The sequence below is a fragment of the Bemisia tabaci genome, chromosome 6 (genome assembly GCF_918797505.1).
Source record: "Bemisia tabaci chromosome 6, PGI_BMITA_v3".
Classification (NCBI taxonomy): Eukaryota; Metazoa; Arthropoda; class Insecta; order Hemiptera; family Aleyrodidae; genus Bemisia; species Bemisia tabaci.
Window position 1 is genome coordinate 17,604,687 of NC_092798.1, and position 24,651 is coordinate 17,629,337.

The 24,651-nt window shown below is 35.8% G+C and overlaps 2 protein-coding genes across 2 annotated transcripts; one reads left to right on the forward strand and one right to left on the reverse strand.

Moving 5' to 3' along the window:
• The first annotated feature begins 541 nt into the window (after window positions 1-541).
• LOC109041415 (uncharacterized) lies at window positions 542-5,204 on the forward strand. The gene is made up of 3 exons (XM_019057771.2): window positions 542-784; window positions 1,975-2,055; window positions 2,574-5,204. The coding sequence occupies exons 1-3, from the start codon at window positions 752-754 to the stop codon at window positions 2,757-2,759; spliced, it is 300 nt and encodes a 99-aa protein (XP_018913316.1). The 5' UTR covers window positions 542-751; the 3' UTR covers window positions 2,760-5,204.
• A 420-nt stretch (window positions 5,205-5,624) lies between these two features.
• Osbp (oxysterol binding protein) lies at window positions 5,625-24,633 on the reverse strand. The gene is made up of 13 exons (XM_019057739.2): window positions 24,246-24,633; window positions 22,285-22,487; window positions 20,202-20,431; window positions 19,010-19,172; window positions 18,197-18,366; window positions 17,686-17,742; window positions 15,909-16,124; window positions 14,552-14,797; window positions 13,073-13,217; window positions 12,273-12,442; window positions 10,882-11,048; window positions 8,967-9,187; window positions 5,625-8,179 (listed from the first exon to the last, which is right to left on the reverse strand). Exons 1-13 carry the CDS (start codon window positions 24,374-24,376, stop codon window positions 8,037-8,039), a joined length of 2,262 nt encoding a protein of 753 aa, XP_018913284.2. The 5' UTR covers window positions 24,377-24,633; the 3' UTR covers window positions 5,625-8,036.
• Between the last annotated feature and the right edge of the window lie 18 nt (window positions 24,634-24,651).

Here is a 24,651-nt window from a genome sequence, read left to right on the forward strand (position 1 = left end):
AAGTATGAATATTTGATAAGGTTTATATTGAATTGGAAAGTCGAATGATGGACCCTCGAGAAATTCCCTGCTATCGAAGTTATACATAGATCGTCTCACTAGGCGTTTAGGATGTCATGACCCTTCCTCGAAAAATTATCATTTAATCTTCAATAGAGATCAGAAATGAGCGCCGACGTGGAAGCATTAACCACGTTCCTTTGAAAAATTTACTGAAACCACTTAAATATTCATCAACTGACTTGGATCCGAGAGCGGAGGCAAGGAGATATATTAATTCGACAATCTGGGGCAAAAATTCCTCACGAAGTCGCGATTGCGAAAAAAATGAGAAAGTAATAAAAAAAGAAGTGGTAGACTGGACTGATTGTGAAGTCCTCCCCCCCCCCCTTCTATTGCCCCCACCCGTTATAACTATTCAAAACATCAGCTGGTTTTGTGATCCTCACGCACTCTACTGGACTTGCCCTCAACTACAAAACTTCCAGACCCTGCTACCAGAGCGCTGTACCATCTACCGGCTTATCAAAGTAAAAAATTATCGTGTTTTTGTTTTGATTCTCGTGATTCTCGTTACTTGTGTTTTTAACAATCTCTCTGAGTTTTCCATTGCAATAAAATAAGTTAAAATTACTCTCTTTGCTTTGCTTTTCGGAGCGTCTGAACACGTTTTATGCCATTCTTCTTAACTGTAAAATTAGCAAGTTTCCTTATTGTGGGAAATAAAATCTCTGTTTGAAATCAAATCACAATGGAGGCAGCCATCGACAACATGGAGCAAAGTGTGAGTGTTTTATAGAATAACTTATCTCAAATATTAGTTCCTCCTCATATTAGTACACTCCTTCAAGAAAATATTTATGCGCTATAGGATGTTCGCCAGCACATACCGCTTGAAAGTTTAAATGATTTGAAGTAGAAAATAGGTTCAAAATTCTGAGGAAGACGTTCTGAAGTAAGAACGTCTACCTACTAGAGCGTCGAGTAAGAACTAGCGTTTCAATTCAGTTTGAATACGTGTTTAGGGTTCCATATCTGGAAAAGAGAACGCATTGAAAACCTTGAAAGTTTAAACACTTTTGCAGCACATGCATTCAACTGATAACCTTTTAATGTGATCATGTAAGAGATGCAGTGTGTCACAAGATTCACAGCAAAGATAACATGAAAACGCCAAAATCTGATCTTAATGGAAATTTAAGTGAATTTGCCTCTTCTGAATAATGCTTGTCCACAGCCTTGACTAGAGGATTTGCTTGCGACCAGGGTCTGAATGAATGCACACTCTTTAGATCCAAAACCGACCTGAATCGATGAGGTATTGATAAGAAACAAGAGTTAGTATGAACTATTTTTTTTTATATATGTTGGGTCCTTATTCCGCGCTTGGCATCATCAGTTGGGTATCAAAAGTGCTAGTTTAAACGTCACTAGTATTGAATTAGTGATAGCCTGGTCATTGATGCATATTGACTTCTACCAGGTTTCTATCTTTTTTTACATTACTTTTTGATCACGATCATTGTAATGTTGGTTCCTTAAACAGGAAAATGTAGCTAACTGATTGTGAGTGATACAAAAATGAACAGATCTGTGCGCACTTATTCTGTGGGACAATAATCATGGTGTTTCCTGTTTAAAACTCAAGATTTTTTTGGACCAAATTTGATAAAAATTGCTCTCCTAAATAATTTGGTTCTTCGCACTGAGATGTTTTTCAACAGACAGTCTCACATGTCTGACTCAACTTGTTTAATCCTGGACTCTAGTCAGACTTTTTCCAAGAAGGTCAATCCTCAGAATGTAGACACTAACTTCAAAATGAACCATCAAATTTCAGTCAGAAATGTTGTTTGGGGGCTCTATACTCTATTTTCTTTTCTCTATTTTTTTCTTATTCTTGAAAATAAATGCCTGGCTTTATCAATGCATCCATATAATTGTCTGTTGTCACATTTTTCCTCTTGTTCGTAGGTGAAAACTGCTGATGGGCGGCTTGGTACCATAGCATGGAAGTTGGATGAGTTTCAGAAAGGGATCGAAGTGGACAAAAAGGTACTTAATAGATTGCTCCTCCCAGCTAAGTCATCAACTCAAATTCAATTGATCACTGTAAACTGTACTGTCGCCTTTCCTGTTCTTTGCATGATAAGATCAATTCAGAAGCATATCGACGGTGAAACTATCAGACCCCGTTTCTTGGTTTGCGACATTGCTGACTTCCTGTCGTACTTTATTTTTTAAATGGAAAACTACTCCACCCCAATTTTTTAAAACCTCCATGATTTTTCTTCCCTGTGCAAAGAAAAATCTGTGAAAACTCATTGGAAAGATATCAATTTACACTCCTTGGAAATAATGAAATGGGAGCGGAGACTTCAAATGCCGCAAACAAGATACGTGGTCTGGTAGGTTCACTGTCGACACGTAATATATCTCACCAACTATCAAAACTCGAAACTCTCGCTAAATTTTCCTCCTTAAAGAAGTATTTCCTTCATGCAACATGTACAACTTTCGGATGAGTGTAACAATATTATCTATTTAGTTCATCAATTGTTTTAACTTTTCAGACATCAGTCATTCAGTTGATGCAGGGGATTCACCAAATCAGGGAGGATTACGAATCCCTGCAAGAAGATATCCGACAAGTACACTCACTTCAGAAACAACTCACGAACTCATTGAAGGATCAAGTAAACCAAATGAAAGGAAAGTATGCTGCTCTACGTACAAAATTGAGCCAAACAAGTATATAGTCAGTATTTTCCCCTTTCTCTCTAGGACTCTTTTTATCATAAATTTTCTCCTGCTCTCCCTTTCTTTTGATGATCATCTTGCTTCTGGATAGTGAGATTTCATGAAGCAGATGTGACATGCGCACTAAAGGCGTTCAGAAAAACAACTTTTAAGCCGTATAAGTGCTTTGCATTTTTTCAAAACAATCTTTGTGATAGATACCTTCTATTCAATGACATCCGATTAACAATATATTTTCCTTTGAGATGGTTAGGGATTTTCAGTGCAGTCTTAAGATTCCCTTTTTCCAGGAACATCGAACTTGTAACCGATCGAACTGATCGGATTTGTAATTGACTCCTCTGAATAGGCTCAGTCAAAAAGTATGAAGCATTTTGACGAATATTTGTAATGCTGCCAACACAAAGTACTGATGCATTTCCTGTCCCAGAGAGTAAGTGCATTTTGATGGCGAAACTGCAGAAATGCGCATCTTGGTTTGCAGAATCCTGTCATAGTTTATTTCCTTCATGGAAAACTACTGATCGTCATTTTTTGAAAACTTTCTTCTCCATGTGAAGAATATTCTGTGAAGATTTCAAGCCATAATGTTGGTTCAGTTTCCTTTTACAAAATAGAATAGTAGCCAAAATTTCAAAATAACTAACCACCTAGAAACGCATTTTTGCGGTTTCACTGTTGATTTGTCTGAATGTTGTGCTTTAATACCACTGGAAGGAGATGGTTACAAAAATTCTCCATTTGAAAAAATTACTGCACATACTATTTGCCAGCAGATTTTTTATCTGGTATAGTTTTAGAGTAGAAAACTTTTTAAACTTTTAGGACTACTCGACAACCCTACTGAAAAAAAACTTTCACTGAGAAAGTTCCTGTGAGCTTTTCTCCTAGTATTACAAGACTGTAAAAATGAAAATTAAAGACTTGAATATTATGATTAGCTCAAGGCACCAAAAGCTGTCATATCAGCTGCCACTTTAATTTCAAGTGTTGGGAAAAATTAGATTCAAAGTTATTGTAGAATGACGGTAGCTAAAAACCGTACATTAGATATCCATATCAGCTATAAGTGCCAATTTTAGAATGATCGGCTCGATCAGTTTCTTTTCCCCCACAACATTCCATTTCAATTATGTATCATGACAACATTGGTGTTTTTCAAACCCATTTATTATTAGATTTATTCGACTCTTCTTCTCCTTAGTTTTGTTTTTAATCCATCAATGGAAAACAAATTGTGACTGGATCTCAGAAAAAGGGGCCTTTTCTCCCAGGAAACAATTTTCCTCATCTTTTTCGATAAAACGAAACTTCAACCACGATACTTAAACCGCGTTTCTCTACAACCTAAGAATTTTTATCTTTGAGCCTCAGGACTCATACCCTCTTCAATTTGAGAGCTTTCAGGGTCAAACTTATATCAAAATTTCCAGAATTTCTTCCTCCATGCATTTGCAAAAAGTCATGGAAAATTTTCTCCTGGTAGCAAGGGTTCCTTCTTACAGATCCGGTGATGTAAGTTAGATTACAAGTTTCCTCTCAACTTTTTTCTCCTTTTTAAGAATAGGTATTGTTGCCACAAGAAGGCACTAAGCATTAGAGCGTTGCATACTAGTCCTGCACAATCCTGCACTACCTTTTAAGTGTTTTGATTGTATTAAAAACTAGAATATACTGAGTATAATGGCTGTGTAAAAATATGAAGTCTGAATATAAAAGATGTGTGCTCTGCTAATCACTCTTACGGGCCAATTTACATTCTTTTAAACGCGATTTTACCTAATGATGCATTTTTACACTGGAGCGTTGAATACTAATCCTTTATTACTTTTTAAGTAAATTGATTGTATAAAAAACTAAAATGTGGTTAGTATAATGGCTGTGTTTTAATATGAAGTCTGAATATGGAAGCTCTAGTAAGCCAATTTGCATTGGTTTAAGCACAATATTACTCAATGATATATTTTTACAGTAATGCTGGAATCACACGCTGAATGTGAGGAGCCAAATGAGGGAGTCATCGGTCTATTGTTGGGTGGTGCCCTGAATTTTGCACGCGTCGCGTTATCAGTGTGTCTGTAAAGCACTTGAAAAAAAATACAAGTATGGATTAGAAAGACTAAAAAAATTACAAAATTTCAACTGTTGAGCAACGACCGATGACTCTCATATTTAGCTGCCAAATTCAGTCTGTAATGCCAGCTTTAAAATTCATCCAGGCCGTAAACTACTTTTTGAGACATTATGATATCTGTTAGATTCTTAGTGTGAACGCTGATGTGTAAGTGCCTTACATCTTCTACTTCTGTAGTTTTTTTTTTTTTTTTTTTTTTTTTTTTTTTTTTTTTTTTTTTTAATTTTATACTTTTACATTCGTAAGTTTAAACTTGTATTTAATGCACAGTCCAAAATGTTTCTTGACACAAATAAATTTCTGATCAAAATTAATTGTCTAAAGATACTCTTTTTTAATGTTTTTTAAAGTTTTTGTCCGTGGCACCTATCAAAAAGGCTTTAAGTTGGATTGGACCTGAAGATTCAACTTTCGCCAACGTTAATTTTGGATATCCTTTTGTGCTTATGATTCATTAATAGCAGTCAGGATTAGAACATCCAACTTGATCAGATTATAGTAGCAATAAACTGAAGAAGTGAGTTGATTAGACTGAGATTATCAATCTGCTGAAGTGCTCTGGTTTTTTTAAATACGGATTTGCCTCAGACAATGAATCATACCGCCAAACAATTAACTATATCATTTCCCTCAGCCGGGAATATGCACAGCTCTATCTAACTGTAAAACCACAGCAATTGACAAAAAAATCGCATCAACAGTAGAGAGAATAAAACTGAATTGCAGAAAATTCTGGAATTGAAAAAGTAGGTAATTTATTTTCATCACTTCCTTTCGACTTAAACTAGAAAACAAAAAAAAACAGGCTTAAAAAACAATTAATAAAACCAAAAAGTCTACAAAGAGTCATTTTTTCCATAGGAATTTTACAGAAACAGGTAAAATCTTCACTTGGAACATATATGGTGGATACAAAAAGCCTTTTCGCCTCAGTAGGGTAGATAGGTAGGGGTAAAGGGCCACGCTGGGTAACAATGAGCCACACCTTTTCATTCTTGTAAATAAAATTTTCTGTTGGAAATGAAATCACAGCAGTTTTGATGGGAATACTCAATAGGGAGAGTTTTAGAAACATCTATGAATTCTGGGGTTGTTTCAAGGCCATCACTATTTAGTTTACAATCTGCCTGACGATTTTTTCCAAAATGGTGGCCGAATGGAGCAAGAGGATCAACCCAGTCCAAAAATCGCCTTTTGTATATTTCAATGAAGTGATCAGAAACGGTTTCTTTTCTTCATAATAGGTAGGAAGAAGTCTCCCACTATTTTTCCCATCGAAGAAATAAATAATTAGTACATCATGGCGGTGAATGAAAATCTACAGCTCTTTTCCCCTTCTATCATCCCTTATACCGTATATCACCTTTCATCATTTGCGGCCTTTTGCCCCAACTCATGGGGTACATGGCTGCAAAAAAATTCTTCTAAAAAAGAAATTCCTCCAATCGCCAGTGTCGTTTCTAAGGTCAGAGAACCATTACAATTTGTGCCCAAGGGTAAAGAGTAGCTGTGTTAACACTTTTTGCCGAAAGGGGTGGTTCAGTCCGAAAAAAACGGTTTGACGAAAAATGCAGCCTTTTACCCCCATCCACCCCACTTTCCCCAATTAGTCTCTCTCTTTAATTGGTTCCAATTTGCTGATGGTTGAGATTTTTAGGGAGTGTACAGAACTTGTTGAAACGTTTTCATCAAGCAGTTCGTGGGAAGAAATTAGAATAGATTTTCTCCCGAGCCAGAAGTTTTCAAAAACATGATGTAAAAAAATTCATGCTAACAATAAGGCTAAAGAAACGATTTTAGGTCATTTTTGGAAACTACAAATAAGCAGTGGAAGGCTATCCTGACACAACAAAAAAAAACATAGTCTTAATAGAAATTTAAAAGGGAGCCAAATGGTTCAAATGCTCCTTTGCTGGACATAGCTGTTTCTTACTTTGGATTGAAAAGTCTGAAAGAAAGGTTGTGCCTTTTATGTTTTGGTTCATCGAGGGACTTTTTGAGGGAGGGGAGGAGGAGAGATCTCTAAGCTTAAAAAGTAATCATTGAATAAGATTTTATATTAAAAATATTTTTCATGCCGATAATTAATGGGACTATGTGATTAAATGACAGGATTACCTGAGTCAACATCCGTGCAATGAGAAGATAACTACTTTGAAGATGAAATTTGTAGTTTTCTACTTTTATTCAATATTTAAACTAACGCTTAAGTTTGATATAGCAATTTTGCATCATTCTCAGAGGGCAAAAATTATAAAATACCAAACATGCATATCCGGCAAAGTAATTATACGTATTACTTTGGTAAAGCAGTAATACCTATAATATACCTATACCTATAGTATACCTATAGTAGTAATACCTATGTAATATTTTTTTTTAAAAAAAAGAAAAACAATTTAGGATTGAAGGCTGATTTCATAGAGAGAAAGCTAATTTTAGAGGACAAGTTTGAAAGGAAGTTCTTAGTGTCATTATTTTTTTTAAAGATGAGAAAGTTTTAGACCATTAATTCGTACAGTATCCAAAATGTAAAATTCCATTGTTAAATCACATTACCTAGCTGAAAGAAAGAAGAGGGAAAAAAAAAACTTTTACGAAATATTTAGAATTCCAGAATCTTTTAGAATACATGATAACCATTCTATTCCTCCAAAATCATATGGGTCAGGGAATGACAATACTTGGTTCTGCTGATATTAGAACGAAAGAACTTTGCCTATTTCTGAAATGACTTTGCTTTTGGCAACAACTTTTTAGCGGCAAGACAAGAAAAACAAAGGGCAATCAGAATTCTGAAAATGATAACAAACGATAACATCATGAATTGCACTACACTGAGCAGAAAAGAAGTAGGTTTGCTGCTCAATCCTACCACATACGGTAAAGTTTTACGTTAGAAAACAATTTGTTACAAAACTAAGAATGATAAACATGATCTGGCGCATCTATTTCTGAAATAAATTTGCCTTTGGCAATAACTTAATCACCTTAGAGGAGAAAAAACAAAGATCTATCAGAATTCTGAAATTGATAACAAAGGATAAAATTATGAATTGCACTATGATGAGCAGAAGATGAATATGCTTGCTGCCCACTTTTACCACATTCGAAAATATTAAAAATTAGTTTGATTACGTTACTAGAAGATATCTGGACACCGCGACCAATCTTGCTCTTGCTTGCATTTCCAATACTCATCATTGTACATATAACAGTAATCACCAGTATACTTGTCCATGACCTTCCGGAACCACACAGGCTCATACTCAGGAACAGGTTTACCTAAAAATATACCATAATAATATGAAATGAGGAAGAGTAACATATCATAAGGAATTTACAAGGTAACTACATTGTCTGACAGTGGCTAGGTACTCCCATCTCTCTCTTAGTCAATACTCTTCTACTAAGCAAACTTTCACTCCTCCTTTTTACTTACTTCTTTATTTCTCCCCTCTACTTACCTTTGATGCTATCATTTAAGAAGAATCTAAGCAAACTAGGGACCAAAACCATTGGAAAAATGTCCTGCTACTTGGCTGGTGTCTTCACAAGGATAGCCATCATATAATTATTTGATGAAAACACCTGTGCCTTAAGTACAACAAAATAAATACCCAACAATGGGCTCCCTTCCTTGCTTAAGAGAGAAGAAAGACGCTGCATGCCCTCAGATTCCCATGTTTCCATGGAAGCTAGCAGGACTGATTCACAGATTCGAATGGATGAAATGAAAATTGAAAAGAATACAAGTTTCTCAAGTCACGAGAGCCTCCAGAATTGAGTTAATTTGTGAATAAAAACCAAAATACAATGAAACAGCACGAATGCTGTACCTCCGCGAGTAACAACACAAGGGCACAGAGTTAATTTCTTTTTTCAGCTCTGATTTAATTAAAGTTGGCAGATTGAAAAATTCAACTTCAAAGTTCATCAACCTCTAATAAGGATTTTATATTAAAAAATCCAATACTAAATTCCTAAGATGTACCCTGTGCAATACTGTTTGGAACATTAAGACGTCTAATTTTTTTAAAAAATGACAAGTTGGCACAAAAATGAAGATTACCCTCGGCAGCAGCTTCTTCCGCCAATTTCTCCCTTTGTTTGCGAACAGATCTTTGTTTCTCTTCCAATCTTACTTTCTCAATATTGGCTGCATCCCAGAGACCTTCTTCCATTAATCTCTGATCCGGCCTATTTCTAGAGTCTGTTGGTGCTATACCGTCTTCCATTTCGTTCAACTGACAGGCAAATTCGGTCATGTTGTAATACTTTGAAGACTCCTCACTAGGACAAGAAGCCAAAGAACATTTTTGTTAAAAAACACAACGCAGGGGCAGTTGTTAGGGGCATTCGGTGGCAGGAGCTATTAAGGTGATTCGATGGATGCCATATTTTGTGTCAGAACGACATGCAATGTATCGCATCAATGGGGTTGTTGCATGCATTTTTTTAAAGTCAGTTTCTAGAAGTTGGTGGTGTGCTGATTGTTAAGGTATTTTTTTAAAAATTTTCTGATGATTGGAACATGGAGAAAAGGCGTCGAAAGTTTAGAAACGGGGTTCCTTCCCGCGCCTCGAAATTACGTGACTCTGACGTCACAACGCATGACCACGGGTTTTTGCTATCGAAAGAGCGTGCTGATATGAGTTTTTTAAAAAATCAGAAAACATAATAAAGGCGTGGTTTTTTCAGAGGACAAATATCGCATTCGAGTACAGTTTCGATATCAGTATCAAGAGCGATATTTTTCCTCTAAAAAAACCACGCATTTATTACACTGAATTTGTTAGTCAAAATTGGTAAGTGAATTCTTTAGTCTCCTGACAACAGAATTTCGATCTCAAAATTCGAGAAAAATGACAAATAGCTGAAAAAATGGAACCAATTGATACGATACATCGCATGTCGTTCTGACACAAAATATGGCGTCCATCGAATCACCTTAAGGTCGACTGCCATCTGACAGTCAACATCTCATGAGAAAGGCAAAATTGCTTTTCTTGATATTTCAAGTAAGGAGAAGATGGAAAGAAAATCTTCCAGTTGCTACTGAAGCACTCTCATATGGAACTTGGTTTTATAAAATGACAATTGGACTAAAATTTGCAATTCAAACTACAATTTCCGGTTCAGTTTAGAAACAACGTATGTACCATTAGTTTCTCTGTGTGCATAAGTGTTTTAACGGATGAGGCAGAAATTTTAGTTCCTAATTGCAAAATGTAGTCCAATTATGTCTTTTTGATGGTGCAGAGAGGATTCTTGTCAAAATGTTGTGTTTGCAGAGTTAGGTGGTAATTTTTTCTGACACAACACTATGACAATCCACAGGATCCTTTCATTCTTGGTTAAAAAAGTGTCTTGATAAAGCACAATGCACAGAATACCAAAAAATTTGGCGCTGGTTAAATTTCAATATTTTTACACATAATGCTCCTTACAATCACCTGAGTGCAATGTGCTTTTAAAATCAAACTTCCTATGGACTATTGTCAAGAAAAATGGGGTTGAAAAGTTAATTTTTTGGTCTTCTAACTTGTGTTCTGAGGGACGTTTTGGGGATGATGCACTGCATGCTGTGATCGAATTTCGATTATGTAATTAGGAATGGAACTTTTTATAGAAATTCGATTTTTTTCATCCAACTGAACTTCCCAACCTGCAAGGAAGTAAAAACTCCCTTTGATCACCTATGAGATATTGCAATATTTCTACTAGAATCGCATAAAAACATCGAAAAATTCGCTTTTCAGCCCCCTTTTCTCAGTAGATTAGATTTCTTAAATTGACTCAAAGAAAATTCGGTCTGAAAAGCCCGACATTCTCAGGAAGCCGTAAGGAACATTATATAAATTAAATTGAAATTCAGCTGTCACCGTATTTCTTTGTATTCCATGCATGATCCTTTTGAAATTTACAGTAGTGAAAAAGTGATAGAAGAAAAAAAGAGAGCTTCACAAGAGAATTTTTTTACTTACGGTGGAAAGACTCTTTCCCAAGCTGTGATCCATGTACCTGGTTGATCTGAATTATTTTCATGGGCACCTTCTGTTTGTATCACAGGGGCAATTCTAATACTTGTATCCCAACATCCATCGACAAGCCACTTCACCGTACCATTTTTATCCTTTACTTGTCCTTTCACCTATAATCCCACAAATATGAATAATTTCACTTTTAAAATAAAGAAATTTTAGGGTTTACCTTAAAAAAGAGGATAATCTTTTCAGTTTTTAATTTTGAAATTTGTTTAAATTTTCTATTTACAAATGTGATATATTGTTAGATTTTCTAAACAGAACCAGTGTTGAATTAAAATTGACCATGCAGTTCTGCGAGTCATAAGAAGAATTTTGAGATGTTTGTTCATGACAGTTTCTGAAATTATTTCAATTTCACACCCCTCTCTTTAAGCAAAAATATGAATTCAGAGATGATTGTATGTTGGAGTTCCTGTGAGAGCATTATCATACTGGCAATTTCAGATACATTCAACTTTCTTCTAAATTTACCTCTGTGTTTCTAGTCATATGATCTTAAAAATTTAATAAAATAAATGAGTAAGCAAAATTTTTTGGCCCTCTCTACTTCCGAATCTTAACGATTTTGGGTTGGTAGAGGAAATTCTTGGTGAGTTCTACAATTTCCTGCAAAATTCACTTCTTTTGCAATTTTTTTGGGAACCTTGCAAACTTCTGAGACTTGACAATGATTTTAACCAAACTAAGAGGGCAATACTCAGCAAATATTTTCAATCTTAGTGTCTTGATGAAATGATACAAAAGCAACGAAATAAAACAAAAATGGTTCACATCAAAAGATAAGTTCCATTTGTTCCTTCGAAGATCTCTCAATTTCATTATTATAATGATCTGGATATTTGGTATATTTCTCTACTGTTACTGTTACAAAATTGCCTCCTATGTTTTTGGTTAGAGTAGATAGTTAATGTAACTCCGCCTGGAGGCAAGTTGTTCCTCTCTAGCTGGTTCCAAGCCCAGGAAAAGGAGGAAGGTTGTGCGTAGGGCTAGCGACCCTATCACGTCAAAACACCCATGCTACAAGAACCAAAACAAAGCCTTGGTACCCAGAGAGAACACAAATAAATTGACCTAAGTGATAGGAAGGAAAGAAAAAACCATGGATAGAGTAGGATGGAGATGCGTCGCCTTTGAAGCCAAAACCCACCCCGTGCTGTAGCGCCATTAGTACGTAAGTGAGTAAATACTTAATGTGAAATGAGCATACCATGAAAAATACTACAGAGATCAAGAAAGCAAAGAAAAATAAGGTCAAGAGGGAAAAGAAACATAAGAGAACAAAACAAAAGAGAAATAAACAAAAAAACAATAAAAAAAAAATTACTTACCCTTCGTTGTTGATCTCGAGCAAAGTAACTGTATGGAAGATAGCTGAGGTGACAAACAGAATTATCCTTGTGGTTTACGATTTCCATATCGCCATGCTGGTCAACCCATAGCTTCCCAACGATAATGTTATGGACCGTAGTGGTAACTTTGCGCCAGGTATAGTGATCACCTTTATGTCAAAAGAAATACCATTGAGGCATGAATGTAACGTTAAGTACATAGGGAAGGCACAATAGAGATAACTCTTTTATAATAACATGATAATAGTTTGAGATAATAGTTGATGATAATAGATTTTACTGAGCCTCGTTTTATTTTGATTATACACATCCTTTAGCCTTTTTTTTAAAAAAAATGCACGACAAGAGACACGGAAGAAGCTCATATCTATGTCTTTCTCACCGTGTGGCAGAAGAATAGCCTTCTCTCCGACAAAGGAAAAAACAAAAAAAATAAACCAATGAAACTCTCATAATAAAAGGAGCAAAACTATTTATTATCTCTGAATATTTTTTTTAGTAAATTTTTTATGCACCATGAGAAGAGTATAACCGAATGACAAAATAAGCTATTTTTGGGAGGTTTGTTTGAAAAAACTCAAATAAAAAGTACTATCACATTAAACTGGAGGGTCATGTGATGCTGTCAGCGTAATGAGTGGGTAAAAACTACAAGCAAAAATGGAGCTAGAAACTTGAATTTGCTGATCAGAAACATTTTGAAATAAGATTGAATGAATCTTATTAATGAAATGCAAGCAAGTAAAGAAAGACGGAAATGAATTAGCAGCTATAAATACCTGTTTTAAATTCCAAGTGAGTTATTCCGAGTGGAACAATCTGCAGATACTTTCCTCGAAATTTAGACACCATGGTGAATTCTTGCCAACTCTTCCATGACTCTCCTTCACAGAATTGGGCAACTTTGGGAGGGTGATGGGACACCTAAGCAAAGAACAAAAAAAACTATAAAGTTTGTGGTTCAGGGGGGAAAACTGCAGGACCAAAACCAAGACTCCACTTGAACACAGCTCTTGGTTACCCAGGTCCAACTCCCAACTGTCTGGGGCTATGAACGTACTCTAAAACTGGAGATCTTGGCAATTTATCAGTTAGCAATTTTAGCCGAACAATTGTTACTTTTTTGACTAGAAGACTAGACCTGGCATTATTTTTGTCAATTTTCAATGTGAAATAAGTAGACATTAGAAAATTTCGCTTTTGCTATTCCCCAATTTTGCTGTTATTTTTCCCAAATTTTGCTGTTAATTAGTTGATTTCGCCGTTATTTTTGTAGCGCTTTTTGCGTTTGACAGCTTAAAATAAAGCTTTCACATGATCACATGTTAAAATTATTTGAGATTATGTTTATGCCCCGGTTGCTGCCATTTCTTTCATCAGTATTTTGATGCCATTGGCGAACGTTGATATAGGTAGTAGCCAATGACGACCACTGCTCAGAAACAACTCCATAATTTCTTATTTTGAAAAAGAGCGCAACAAATTTTGTCTTACAAGCATACATACGTAAATTTCACAAAAATGTACGGATTTCGCCGACTTCGCGGATAAATTTGGATGAATTTGCAAGATCCAAGCGATTTCGCGAAAAATCCGGAAAATGGCCGATTTTGCGTAACTTCGCTTTATATTTTCGTGATCAGGGGGTTATGATCGGTGCTTCGGTCTGGGTTTCAGATTCCTAAGCACACTCTAAAAATTTCGCGGCGAATCGCGGCGGCGAAATTTTCCAATATCTCGAAATAAGTCACTTCATGTGATGCTCAGCATTTTATGCAGGTTCAATGTCAGAGTGACCCTTTTCAGCCTGTCTTCGTCTGTTGTCGGATATTTCACTGATGGGACCTGGAAACCACCACAATACCAAAATTTGACAGAGGAGATTTGCACAGTTTCCATAATTTCTTCATTTTCTGATTTTCTGATTTCCTGACATTCCCTGATTTCCCTGACTTTTTTTGCTTTTCCCTGACTCAAAAATATTCAAATTCCCTGACCTTCGAACAAAACTTCCACTTAGAATTTTTTCTTTTCAACTACACTGACTTCTGCTAAATACTACTTGAAAAATTCCCAGTTCGTAATTTTGATATTCAAATCGATGATATAAATTTTTCCTCATTGATACAGCAGGGGCTTATGGCTAATCCCCACCCTGATTTCTGTATACTAAATTTAACTATTGATGATGGAAAGTGCTCACTAGACTGTAGGTATACATTCTCTAGAATTTAAAATAGTCCATTTTTAGCACAAACCTGTTCAGAGATGCATTTCCATCCTAGATCTTCTTTCCTATCACATTCAAAACTTTCTCCAAGTAACGGGTTAAATGGTTTCCCTGTCCTATTGGATGTTGTTGCATAAGAAGAGATTGTAAAAGCAGCTACATATGCTAACTGCTCACACATATCTGTACAGGTGGCAGCTTTGTCCAATATTTGAGCATACTCAAAATCTTCTGTTAGCCTTTGCAGCATAGACAGAGGCTCTGAAAAATTCACCTGGAACAATTTTAAACATAGATTAGGAAAAATCCAACACTTTCTTCCTCACTCATAACTGAATTTTTCTAGATACATTCACTGACCCATACACAGAAAATGTTGACAACTCTTCGACTTGTTTGATATCTGCTAAAGAGTATTTTCAACTACTTTTGAACAAGTGCTCATTATTTCCAGAGAAAATTTGTAGAGATCTAAAACGCACCTAAGGGCCAAATTCCTGAAAGTTAATTTTGAGTTGAGCCATTTGAGTCCTGTGAAAATTTAAATTCCCGAATTCCGACTTAAAAACATATGGAAGAATTTTAGATATATTGGAATATTTGGAGAGAATATTGCATTACATTGAGTTTACAGATTTAGGGTGTTTCCGGGTGATCTAGAGACAAGATCCGCAATTAGGTTGCGTTACGAAACGGATTGTATCTTCCAAAAACAATAAATATCATAGTGTACAAATTAGTGTAACGAACTGATCCATTTCACGCAGCAGCATCGATACTGAGTAGTATAACATCAAGTGTGTGAGGATTCATTGAAAATGAGCCAATAGATAGGAAAGCACCATAAAGGGATAACGTTATAATAATCATGCACTTTGAGTCAATGAGCAACAGCTGTTACAGTAGTTTCTGATACAGACTTTAAATGAATCTTCACTAATTTGATGAGACGCTACTCAGTATTAATGCAGCTACTTGTTATGGATCAGTTTCTTGCATTAACTTGTACAATACGATAATTTTTGCTTTTCAAAGACAGACTGTGTAGCAGCGCAACTTAGTGGCAATCCTTGTCCCTAGATCACTTAGAATCACCTTAAAGCAGAGAAAAAAAGGGGTCAATTTATGAGCGGTGCAATATTCTTTTACTTTCCTTCATTTACAATTTGAAATATTTTCATGTGGACATCATGCACAATTAGTGCACATGAATGAAACTAGCATTAATGTTGAGTGCTGCACTTACTGTAAAGTTGTGTATGAATACGAATCATTCATTATTTCATGATGGTTGTTTTTTGTTTCTATAAAAAAATAGTTATTTACACAACAACCTTTACAGTACAGAATAAATTAGAATACAACGAGAAAGTTAAAACACTTACGGGCATTGGTATTTTTGATAAATCTTTTCCAATACAATTCTTCATGACGCCCCAGACATTGAACGGATAATTTGGTCTATCTTTGATTCTTTTTCTCCTTGGCTGACCAGGTGTCCATGGATTAGCCCTCACTTTTTCTAGAACAAACCCTGCTTTCTCACAAGTATTATTACCTTGGTTATCAACTGTATTGTTGGCACCACTTTGATTATTTACCTGAAATAAAAATAACATCTGTGGTAATGATACTTGGTGTAGATAAGAGTGCTCTTTAAAAAACATCTGTTCAGAACTGAGGATATTGAAATATCTCATAATGTTTTCAAGATCCGAGTGAAAAAATCCAGGTAATGTTAGGCTGGGGTTTAAAGTCAAATTCATAATCGATCCTTTAATAGAGCATATTACCTCCTAGCCAAAGTATCACATACACAAACACACAACACACAGTACATTTTACATGAGAAAGATTTGTAACATTTTGAGAGATTGTTTAGACGTACTTGCTGGCGGCTATGAAAAAAATACTGGCAGATGCAAGGGGTTTGAAAATCAAATGCAAGATTTGGACTACACAAATTGGGTGTTGAAGAGTGAATTTCGGACTTTCTTCATATGTTCATTATGACTTTCATGTGATTTCATTAATTTATCTATGCATCTTTTCTATGCAACAGACCTACTCATTATTTCTACTATATTTCACACCTCTTAAGACAGTCTACTTTGAAAATTAAAGCTGTAGGAAGAGCCCGTGTGCATATATCAAGCTAGCTATCAGTTATAAAGGGTTGTCATACAATTTAGAAAATGAACTTTCCTGACATTTTGGTATAAGTCCCTGACAATTTAAAATATGCCAGATGGTTAAAGAACAACATTTGAAATAGTTTGCAAGCAAATTTGTTGTTTGATTATCAAACCATTCTAGAAAGTATATAAAGGTGGTTTAACGATTTTTTCCTGGCATTGTAAGGTTATTCCTGACTTGTTGAAAGTCTCTAACTGTGGCGACCCTGCTTATAAAAAACTGACTCAGGTACTTACTGTTCCAGTAAGATAATCAAGAGGGCAGGGATTATAACAGTCTCGCGAGTAGAGTCTGTAGAGACTCAGACTCAAGCTCAGTCTTGGAGTGCAAGGTCGGCAGGCGGGCCACGGGCAGACTCGAGCTCCAGGTGATGGTCTGCCACAATTATTTTTGGCAGTCTCGAACCACTAGCCTGAGACCAGGCATCGGCCGACACCCGGTATTAGACCACAAGATCGAGATCCTTTGTTAGCTGATGAAGAAACTCAAGCTCAATGGTGCCTGTGCGCTGGCAGGGATAAATACGCTTGCAGTGCGCCTCCACTGAGGCCAGGGATTCCTGGTTTCCCTCTTTCCGGAAATAATCCTTGCCATAGACCACACAAATGTTTATCATCTTTCAGTCTGCCCCTGGCCCGTGCCATCCCTCGATTCCGCTTTCGAGAAGTTCCCCAGCCAAATGGTCTTTCCCTTGAGAGTCTGCGTTGTCCTTGAGACCGGACCCCGCCTCCCTCCAGAGAGACTGTAGCTGCAAAGAGTCTGCCCTACGGTATTACTTAGAGGGTGACCTCGATAGAGAGAGACCGATATAGGTCTCATGCTAAGGGTAGACTCTCTCCAGAGGGTGCGTACCCAGTCTCGCTGAAGAGAGATCACTCCTGCATCAAGTTTGCCCGCTTACCCGACTCCCAATCCCTGCATGAGGGAATAATAGTTTTAACCAACTGATGAGAGAAGAATACTCACATGACTGCCTTCATCCGCTTCATCACTTGATCCTCCACTGAGATCTGCGTCAACATTCTGAAATTTACAATACGAAGAAAGTCATCATAAAAGGAAACTGGAGTTTTCCTCTTTCAGAGGAATCATCAGATTGTTACAAGTGACCGAAAGTAGCAAAAGTTTCTACACTAAAAAAATTCCTTTTTTCTTCCTGTAGGTGGTAAGCAGTGTGCTGTAGCATTACATGTAGCGATGTTCACTTTTAATTTTTCACTTAACCCAAATTTGGTCTGTCCGTACAAGATCAGTTCATAATTTATCAGGATAACAGAGACTTTACTACACATGGGTAATTAAAATCTGTGATCATAAAAGTAATGAAACTTTTATTTTGATTGGAGGTGACTTTTATGAATGACAATGATATGATTTTAAAATCATCTCTTCACTCACAATCAGTACAACATACAAATAGCTTTGAATGGAACCTGCAGGAACCCTTAACGGAAAAAATACAAAGAGAGTCTCTTACTGCACTGGTTAGAAGCTGAGGAGGTGGAGGTGCATCTAATGAACTAGGTTCATTATTCACTTGGGACATTAGGTGAGTCTCAATCGTATACGCAGGATTTAGACTATCAGCAGTATCGGCAGCATCATAAAATTCTGCGCCTTCGTCGTCCTCCTCAGATTTCAGAGAACCTGTTGAGTAACAATGCATGTTTATTAGAGAAATCAACAAGACATCGACCACATTACTACCAATTTTGAAAACAATTCCACAGCCTCAAAGAAACTTCCTTCTCTCCGTACAATTTTCCTCAATTTTTTTTAAGGTTTTGACCTTCGTCATTTTTTTTATTTGATTTTTTTTCATTCTTTACTTCTTTTTTTTCATTCTTTCCTTCTTTTTTTTCATTCTTTACTTATTTTTTTTCATTCTTTCCTTCTTTTTTTTTCATTCTTTACTTCTTTTTTTTTCATTCTTTACTTTTATTGTTTTGTATTTTATACTTTTTTTTAGTTTTCTTCCCATAAAATTAAATTAAATTTTCTTTGAAATATTTTTTGTCTAAAGAGAGTACATAAGCTCCAAATTGATGTTTCAAGATCCATAAAAACAAGGTGCACAATCTCAAACTGCAACTGAGGGAGCTAAATATTATCACTCCCTTTCATCTGTTTCTCAGGGAAACCTGGTACAACATGCACAAACTACTTAAATAGAAATTTCTGCATCCTATTTTTTGGTAATGAATCATAAGAAAAAAAAAATGGATTTCCAGGCGTGGCATAACAATCCAAAAACTTCAAAACACTATCCTCTTTTTACGGTAAGCCCAACCTGTTATTGACTGTTGATTTGCTGCTTGCTCCATGAGAGTCTGCTCTCTAGCCATTTGCTCTACCATTTCTTCAAGTTGAATTCGCTTCTCCCTTTCCTGCTGCAACAATTTTGCACACTTTTTCCCGTACATTTGGGCTAGGTCAAGATACTTGGATGAAGTCTGGAGCAAAGAAAAATTCCATTTTAGTTTCAGAAAATATACTTCATAAAACTTTGAGAGAAATCTAAAAAAATAGGATTTAGATGGATTCAATCTGAATTAACCTAACTGCATTTTTAACCTAATTTCTGATAATAATGCAACTTTCTATGAGTAACTCTTAGATAATAAATTGTACATTCATAAAATTTCAAGAACGATTGTTGTATAGTTTTCAAGTAAAAAAATAAAAAATGAGAGAAAGTCAGGTATAATTTGGTGCGCGCAGGATGATTCTGATTGATGCTTTCGTTTCCATATTTAAAAACCAAATTAATTAACCAACAAAATTAGATCAAATTCTGTGGATCCATCCACCATATTTCGGTTCAAAAAGTAGTTTGCTATCGGTCTTTCTTAAGGAAAGTAACTCAATCCAAAATTTGCATTTCTTTATAAAAGCTGTTTGAAAATTTCAGAAATGTATATTAACATGATAAATTTGCAACAGCACTAACCATAGTAGTAGAATTTTGCAGTTAATGTTCTAAAATTTTTCCGAGTAAAAGTATAAAGTATTAGAGATCTGAATCCTATTTAAAAACGGATAATTTTTTAACTGGGTCTCTTTTTGAGGATGTATTCTTTGGCTGCTAAAAATAGCTACTCAAAACGGACATGGAGATCAGATCTTTTTTCAAAAATCAACGATAAAGCACAACTTTAGAGAGGTGTAAAAAGTGGCGATGCATGAAGCTGCATGGCAAATCCTTCAAAATATTTTTTTATAAATTAAACAAAACAATTTTGATGAACTGTCAAGGTAGAATACTATCCGTCTGTGCAAGTGACCTGGCAGAACATACCTACTGACTCCATTCATTGGCTTTTAGATGGACTCAAAAAATTAGAGGCTATATTGAATAATAATACTCAATGAGGCATTGAATAATAATACAAACACAACAGATTTTGAGAAGAAAAAATCAAATTCCAAACTTGGACTTGACATTTGTTACCTTTGAAAATACTGATTTATGAATAGCTTACATTAATCATAGTTGTAGATGTTATCCTAAATAAAGTTGCTCTTTCTCGGATGGATTTGATTTGTGTGGTGATATCTTTTTGATTTTCTGAGGAGGTGAGTTTAGACAGAGCTTTTTGTAAAGCTTCTCCATGTCTCACTATCAATTCATTACTAGTCTGTAATTCATCCAGGAGATTTTCCAATGATTTAAATGCAGTTTCAGTCACTTCATCATAATTGTCTTCTTCATCTGAAAAAAAAAAAAAAAAAAAAAAAACTAGAATGGCCAAATGAACTAAACTCAACAGCCCTTGATAAGCTTGATATAAATCAATTTGTAACAGTCAATATTGGTGCATGCATCCCCAAGAGATAGATCTCCTTCCATCTGATTTTTTTCATCCAGACTGTATGGCTTATTGGTGGTGAAAGTGGCAAAATGTAAATCTCAATTGCAATATTTCTAACTCTTCCCTATTGTTTTACTCCTTAGAGAAAATTCAGTGAAAATTAATTTTTGAAATTTTCATAGAATAATATGCACAAGATAGGTAAAGAAAACCAGTAGAATTCCGATAAATAATATTCAACAGTTTTCCATTGGAAAAAAAAAATGTAACAAGAAAGCAACATTAGAGATCAAGATACACCTTTTATGACTTTCACCATCAATATACTTGCTTGAGGGTATAAGATGGACAGATGTTGATTGCAACCTTAAAAACCTCACCTAGGACTCAAAACAACCCTTGGGTGACAACCATCAAAGTCAGGTTCTTACACACAAGGCTTGATTTGGACCATGAACACTGACAAAACTCATCTAATAAACTAGAAAACTTGATTAATGAAAATCGCAGAGCTGTCTGCTTGCCTTTGAAAAACCCACCCAATTTGCTTTCAATAGATTAAGCTATAACAGATTCTGATAGCATCAGCTATTCATAGAACTTGTGTTGTTAAATTGTCATGGTTGGTCAAACAAGTCTCGCTAATGTACGACTGTGTGGACTAGGCCTGATGGGGGCCGCTGCAGCTCCTGTCATCATTCACAAGTTTAATCTAAATGTTAACATCTAAATTCGTGCTGACAAATATAAAGTAATAAAAACAACAGGTCATTCTCTTTGTTCGAATCAAAATTCTTGATAAATTACTCCTTGAAAGGCAAGTAGATGGTCACATTGTGAAAAATTCAAAGGTTCCACATATTTGCAAATTATTGTGGATGGACAGATAATTTCAAGACCAATCCACACAGGTCAGTCATTGCGCATCTTTTTGAAAGCCACTTCCCCGCCCGGCCCTAACTCGGCTGCACTCAATAGTACGTCACAATGGGTGCTCCCATAAGAAATACATTGCAAGCACTCAATAGTACGTCATTGCGCAGTAGAGTACCAAAACTCGTCCACGGGAATGACTGACCTGTGTGGATTGGTCTTGGATAATTTTTCATAAATTAATAAATCTTCCAAAAGATATCAAATTTTGCATACTGTCAAAATCACTATTGGATATTTCAGTGGCTCAATGCAAAAAATGTGTACCTTAATTACACTGTTCAATTCCTGATTATGTTTTATTTTCTTCAAGGAAAACTGATTGAATGTTTCCTTGTAATTCTGTGTGTGGGGTTTTTTCACAATGAGTGAAAAAATTAACTAGAAATTTCAATGGAAACTGTTGGTTGGTTTTCCTTTTAAAGTATAAAGTATGAGCATAGACTCTTGAAATAGCAATTTCAGATACGCATTTGTTTACTTCAGCCATTAATATTCTAGGAAAATTGAGGACCAATCCTTACCCAGATTTTTGTCTTAAATTTGAGAAGATTCTTTAAACTTTTTTTTTTTTTAAAGTTACTTGAATCCAACTCAGATTCAGAAACCTACTCAATACCGAGAAATAAGTTTTTGTTATTCGGTGAAAACAGTCAATGTAAAAACTTCATTAAAAATAATTAAGACTCGACATAATTCGACTGGAGATTCCTGTTTCTAAGTCTCATTATTTTGAATCAGAGGATACCAATCTGAAGCGTAGCTTGTTTTAGTATTAACCTATTGCAGCCAACTGTAATCAGCTGTATAGATACTCTACCTGACTCCATTACGTCAGCTTTTGCTTTGGCAAGCTCTAATGCTGTCACCCATTTTTGTCGCTCGACCTCCGTGGTTGCACGTAAATAAAATGTTTGAGCACCACCATTGGATATGTAGAATGTACATGAATCGATGCTTCGGATGACAGCACCATGAATACTGATAGTTCCTCGACATGTGTGTTCCATTTCTGCTTGAAATCTGCAAAAAAAAAAAAAAAATAATAATAATAATAATAATAATAATTTTTTCTTGACCATTTTTTTTCAATCTAAAACTTTCACCAACAATCCAGTCGCAAGTTAACTTCGGTAAGGTTGAAATTAGTTTACAACAGCTGGCTCTCTTGTGATTAAATACCTAATAGTACTCATACTAAACAACTTGTAGTTTAGAACTGCAACTTGTACCTTTGAATATATTGATAAGCGAATTTTGAAGATAGAACCGAAACATGATTCAGACAGTGATTAATTTTGGACAATTGTTTTTCATGAAAGCCAGCCATGACTTTCGTTACATTATTAACTTTCCTTCTTGAATAAACTCCTCCAAAAGAGATGAGATATACGCACAAGGAACAAGAAGCCTTCTTAAATTCAACTTAGCTTTTTAAGATCCAGCAGCTGTCAGCAAGGACAATGAAATCATCAAGAAAGATTTTAGTAGGATGGAAAATTTATTAGAAATGCCTCCGAGCACGACTGACAAAACACAGCACATGAACAGGTCAGTTGACCTCATGCCTGTCAATGGTTTTCAGTGTTCCCGGTGATGGCCATTATTTTGGTATACGAGTGTGGCAATCCTCATACTTAAGTCCAGTTTTGATCACTTCTGCCAATGCAGCAACCAGGGGTTGTCCATGAATCATGTAGGTCGCGTTTGCAGATTTTTTAACCCCCTCCACAGTCCACCCCCTTTTTCCTCACCCAAGCCTTCTTTTCCATACATTTATTGAGCATCCCTGCAGGGCGATTATTGAAATGATATCGACTCTATGTCGCCGCTTTGTCGTGTCGCGCCATTGACTAAGAGCCACTCAGTCGATGTCGCGACACGACAAAGCGGCAACATAGAGTCGATATCATTTCAATAATCGCCCCACTGGAGCCCTCTCTGTCAAGTGTCTTAAATAAATTATGGGCAGGTCTCCAGAGTCATACAATGATGCGCGTTTCAAGATAAACTTTGCTTGACATGTCAAGGGCACTTGAGGGTTTTTGATTTATAGTTCAAGCAAAGGGGATGGGGGGAATTGGGGAGCTTTTTCTTTGTGGCTTCACTTTCAGTTTTAGTAGATTTTAAGTACTTACTCACTACAAGTGCTGAAACGTAATTAGGTTAATTCTAAAAGATACCAGGTGCTGTCAACTTGGAGACTTCAGCTTCAATGTTTTTAACAAAGATTCAAAAATTACATTCAATTTGATAACTAAGAAGACAAGAGGGTATATTTGCTGATAGATTGTATCCAAACTCAACGACTATTTACCTGCCGCTACATATTGTTGGTCAAACCTATTGCAGTTGACAACAATCGACCTATTAAGTGACTTTTTGTCGAACGTGCAGAAGGTGGTAGCTGTGGTGGCTACTTATTAAGAAAGCAGACGCAAACTGAAACCCTAAGTTTTCCATTGCTTTCAACATTACTGCTGACGATCCGGCTCATTAGATGCAATGCTGTCTCATTAGAGAAGAGTGCACCTGAATTATTACATGAGAGATTGGATCAAACATAGTAGGATAGGAAGTAGGTAAAATTCTCTCAGACGTGAAGATGTTAGTCTTCGGTCATAATGTCCCAAATAAATAACTTCACAACAATGGTAAATTGACTGGCGTAGGACGAGCTTAGATGTTCGATAGTAACACCCTTCAGGCATCCCAATCATAGAGGCTCTAAAAGCACAACGGTCACAAAATTATTTGAGCCATTGAAAAAAAGGAACAAACCTGTAGTAAGAGAGTAATCCATTTGACAAGACAAACCATCGTTTTTGATATCCCTTGATGTAGTTTGTCCATTTAAACAGCCAACCCTTGATTTCGACGGGTTCACTCCGAGCGATCTTTAGCTCACTCATTGTATAAGGGAAACAAATAATGAACGGTACGTTTACCAGATAATTACTCGATTTCCTCTGCAGAATGGAGGTAAAAAACAATAAATTACTTCCCGTCCATGACTTGTTCACTGATAACACGAACACGAATCATGATTGTTTTTGTAATCAGACTGAAACTGGTTTATAGCGACGACGTCATCCTAATTCGATGCACCAAACATTATATTTTTCTCTTGAAAACTCAGTTCGCAAGTAAGAATGTATTTTAGTAAATTAACATTATCTATCATTTA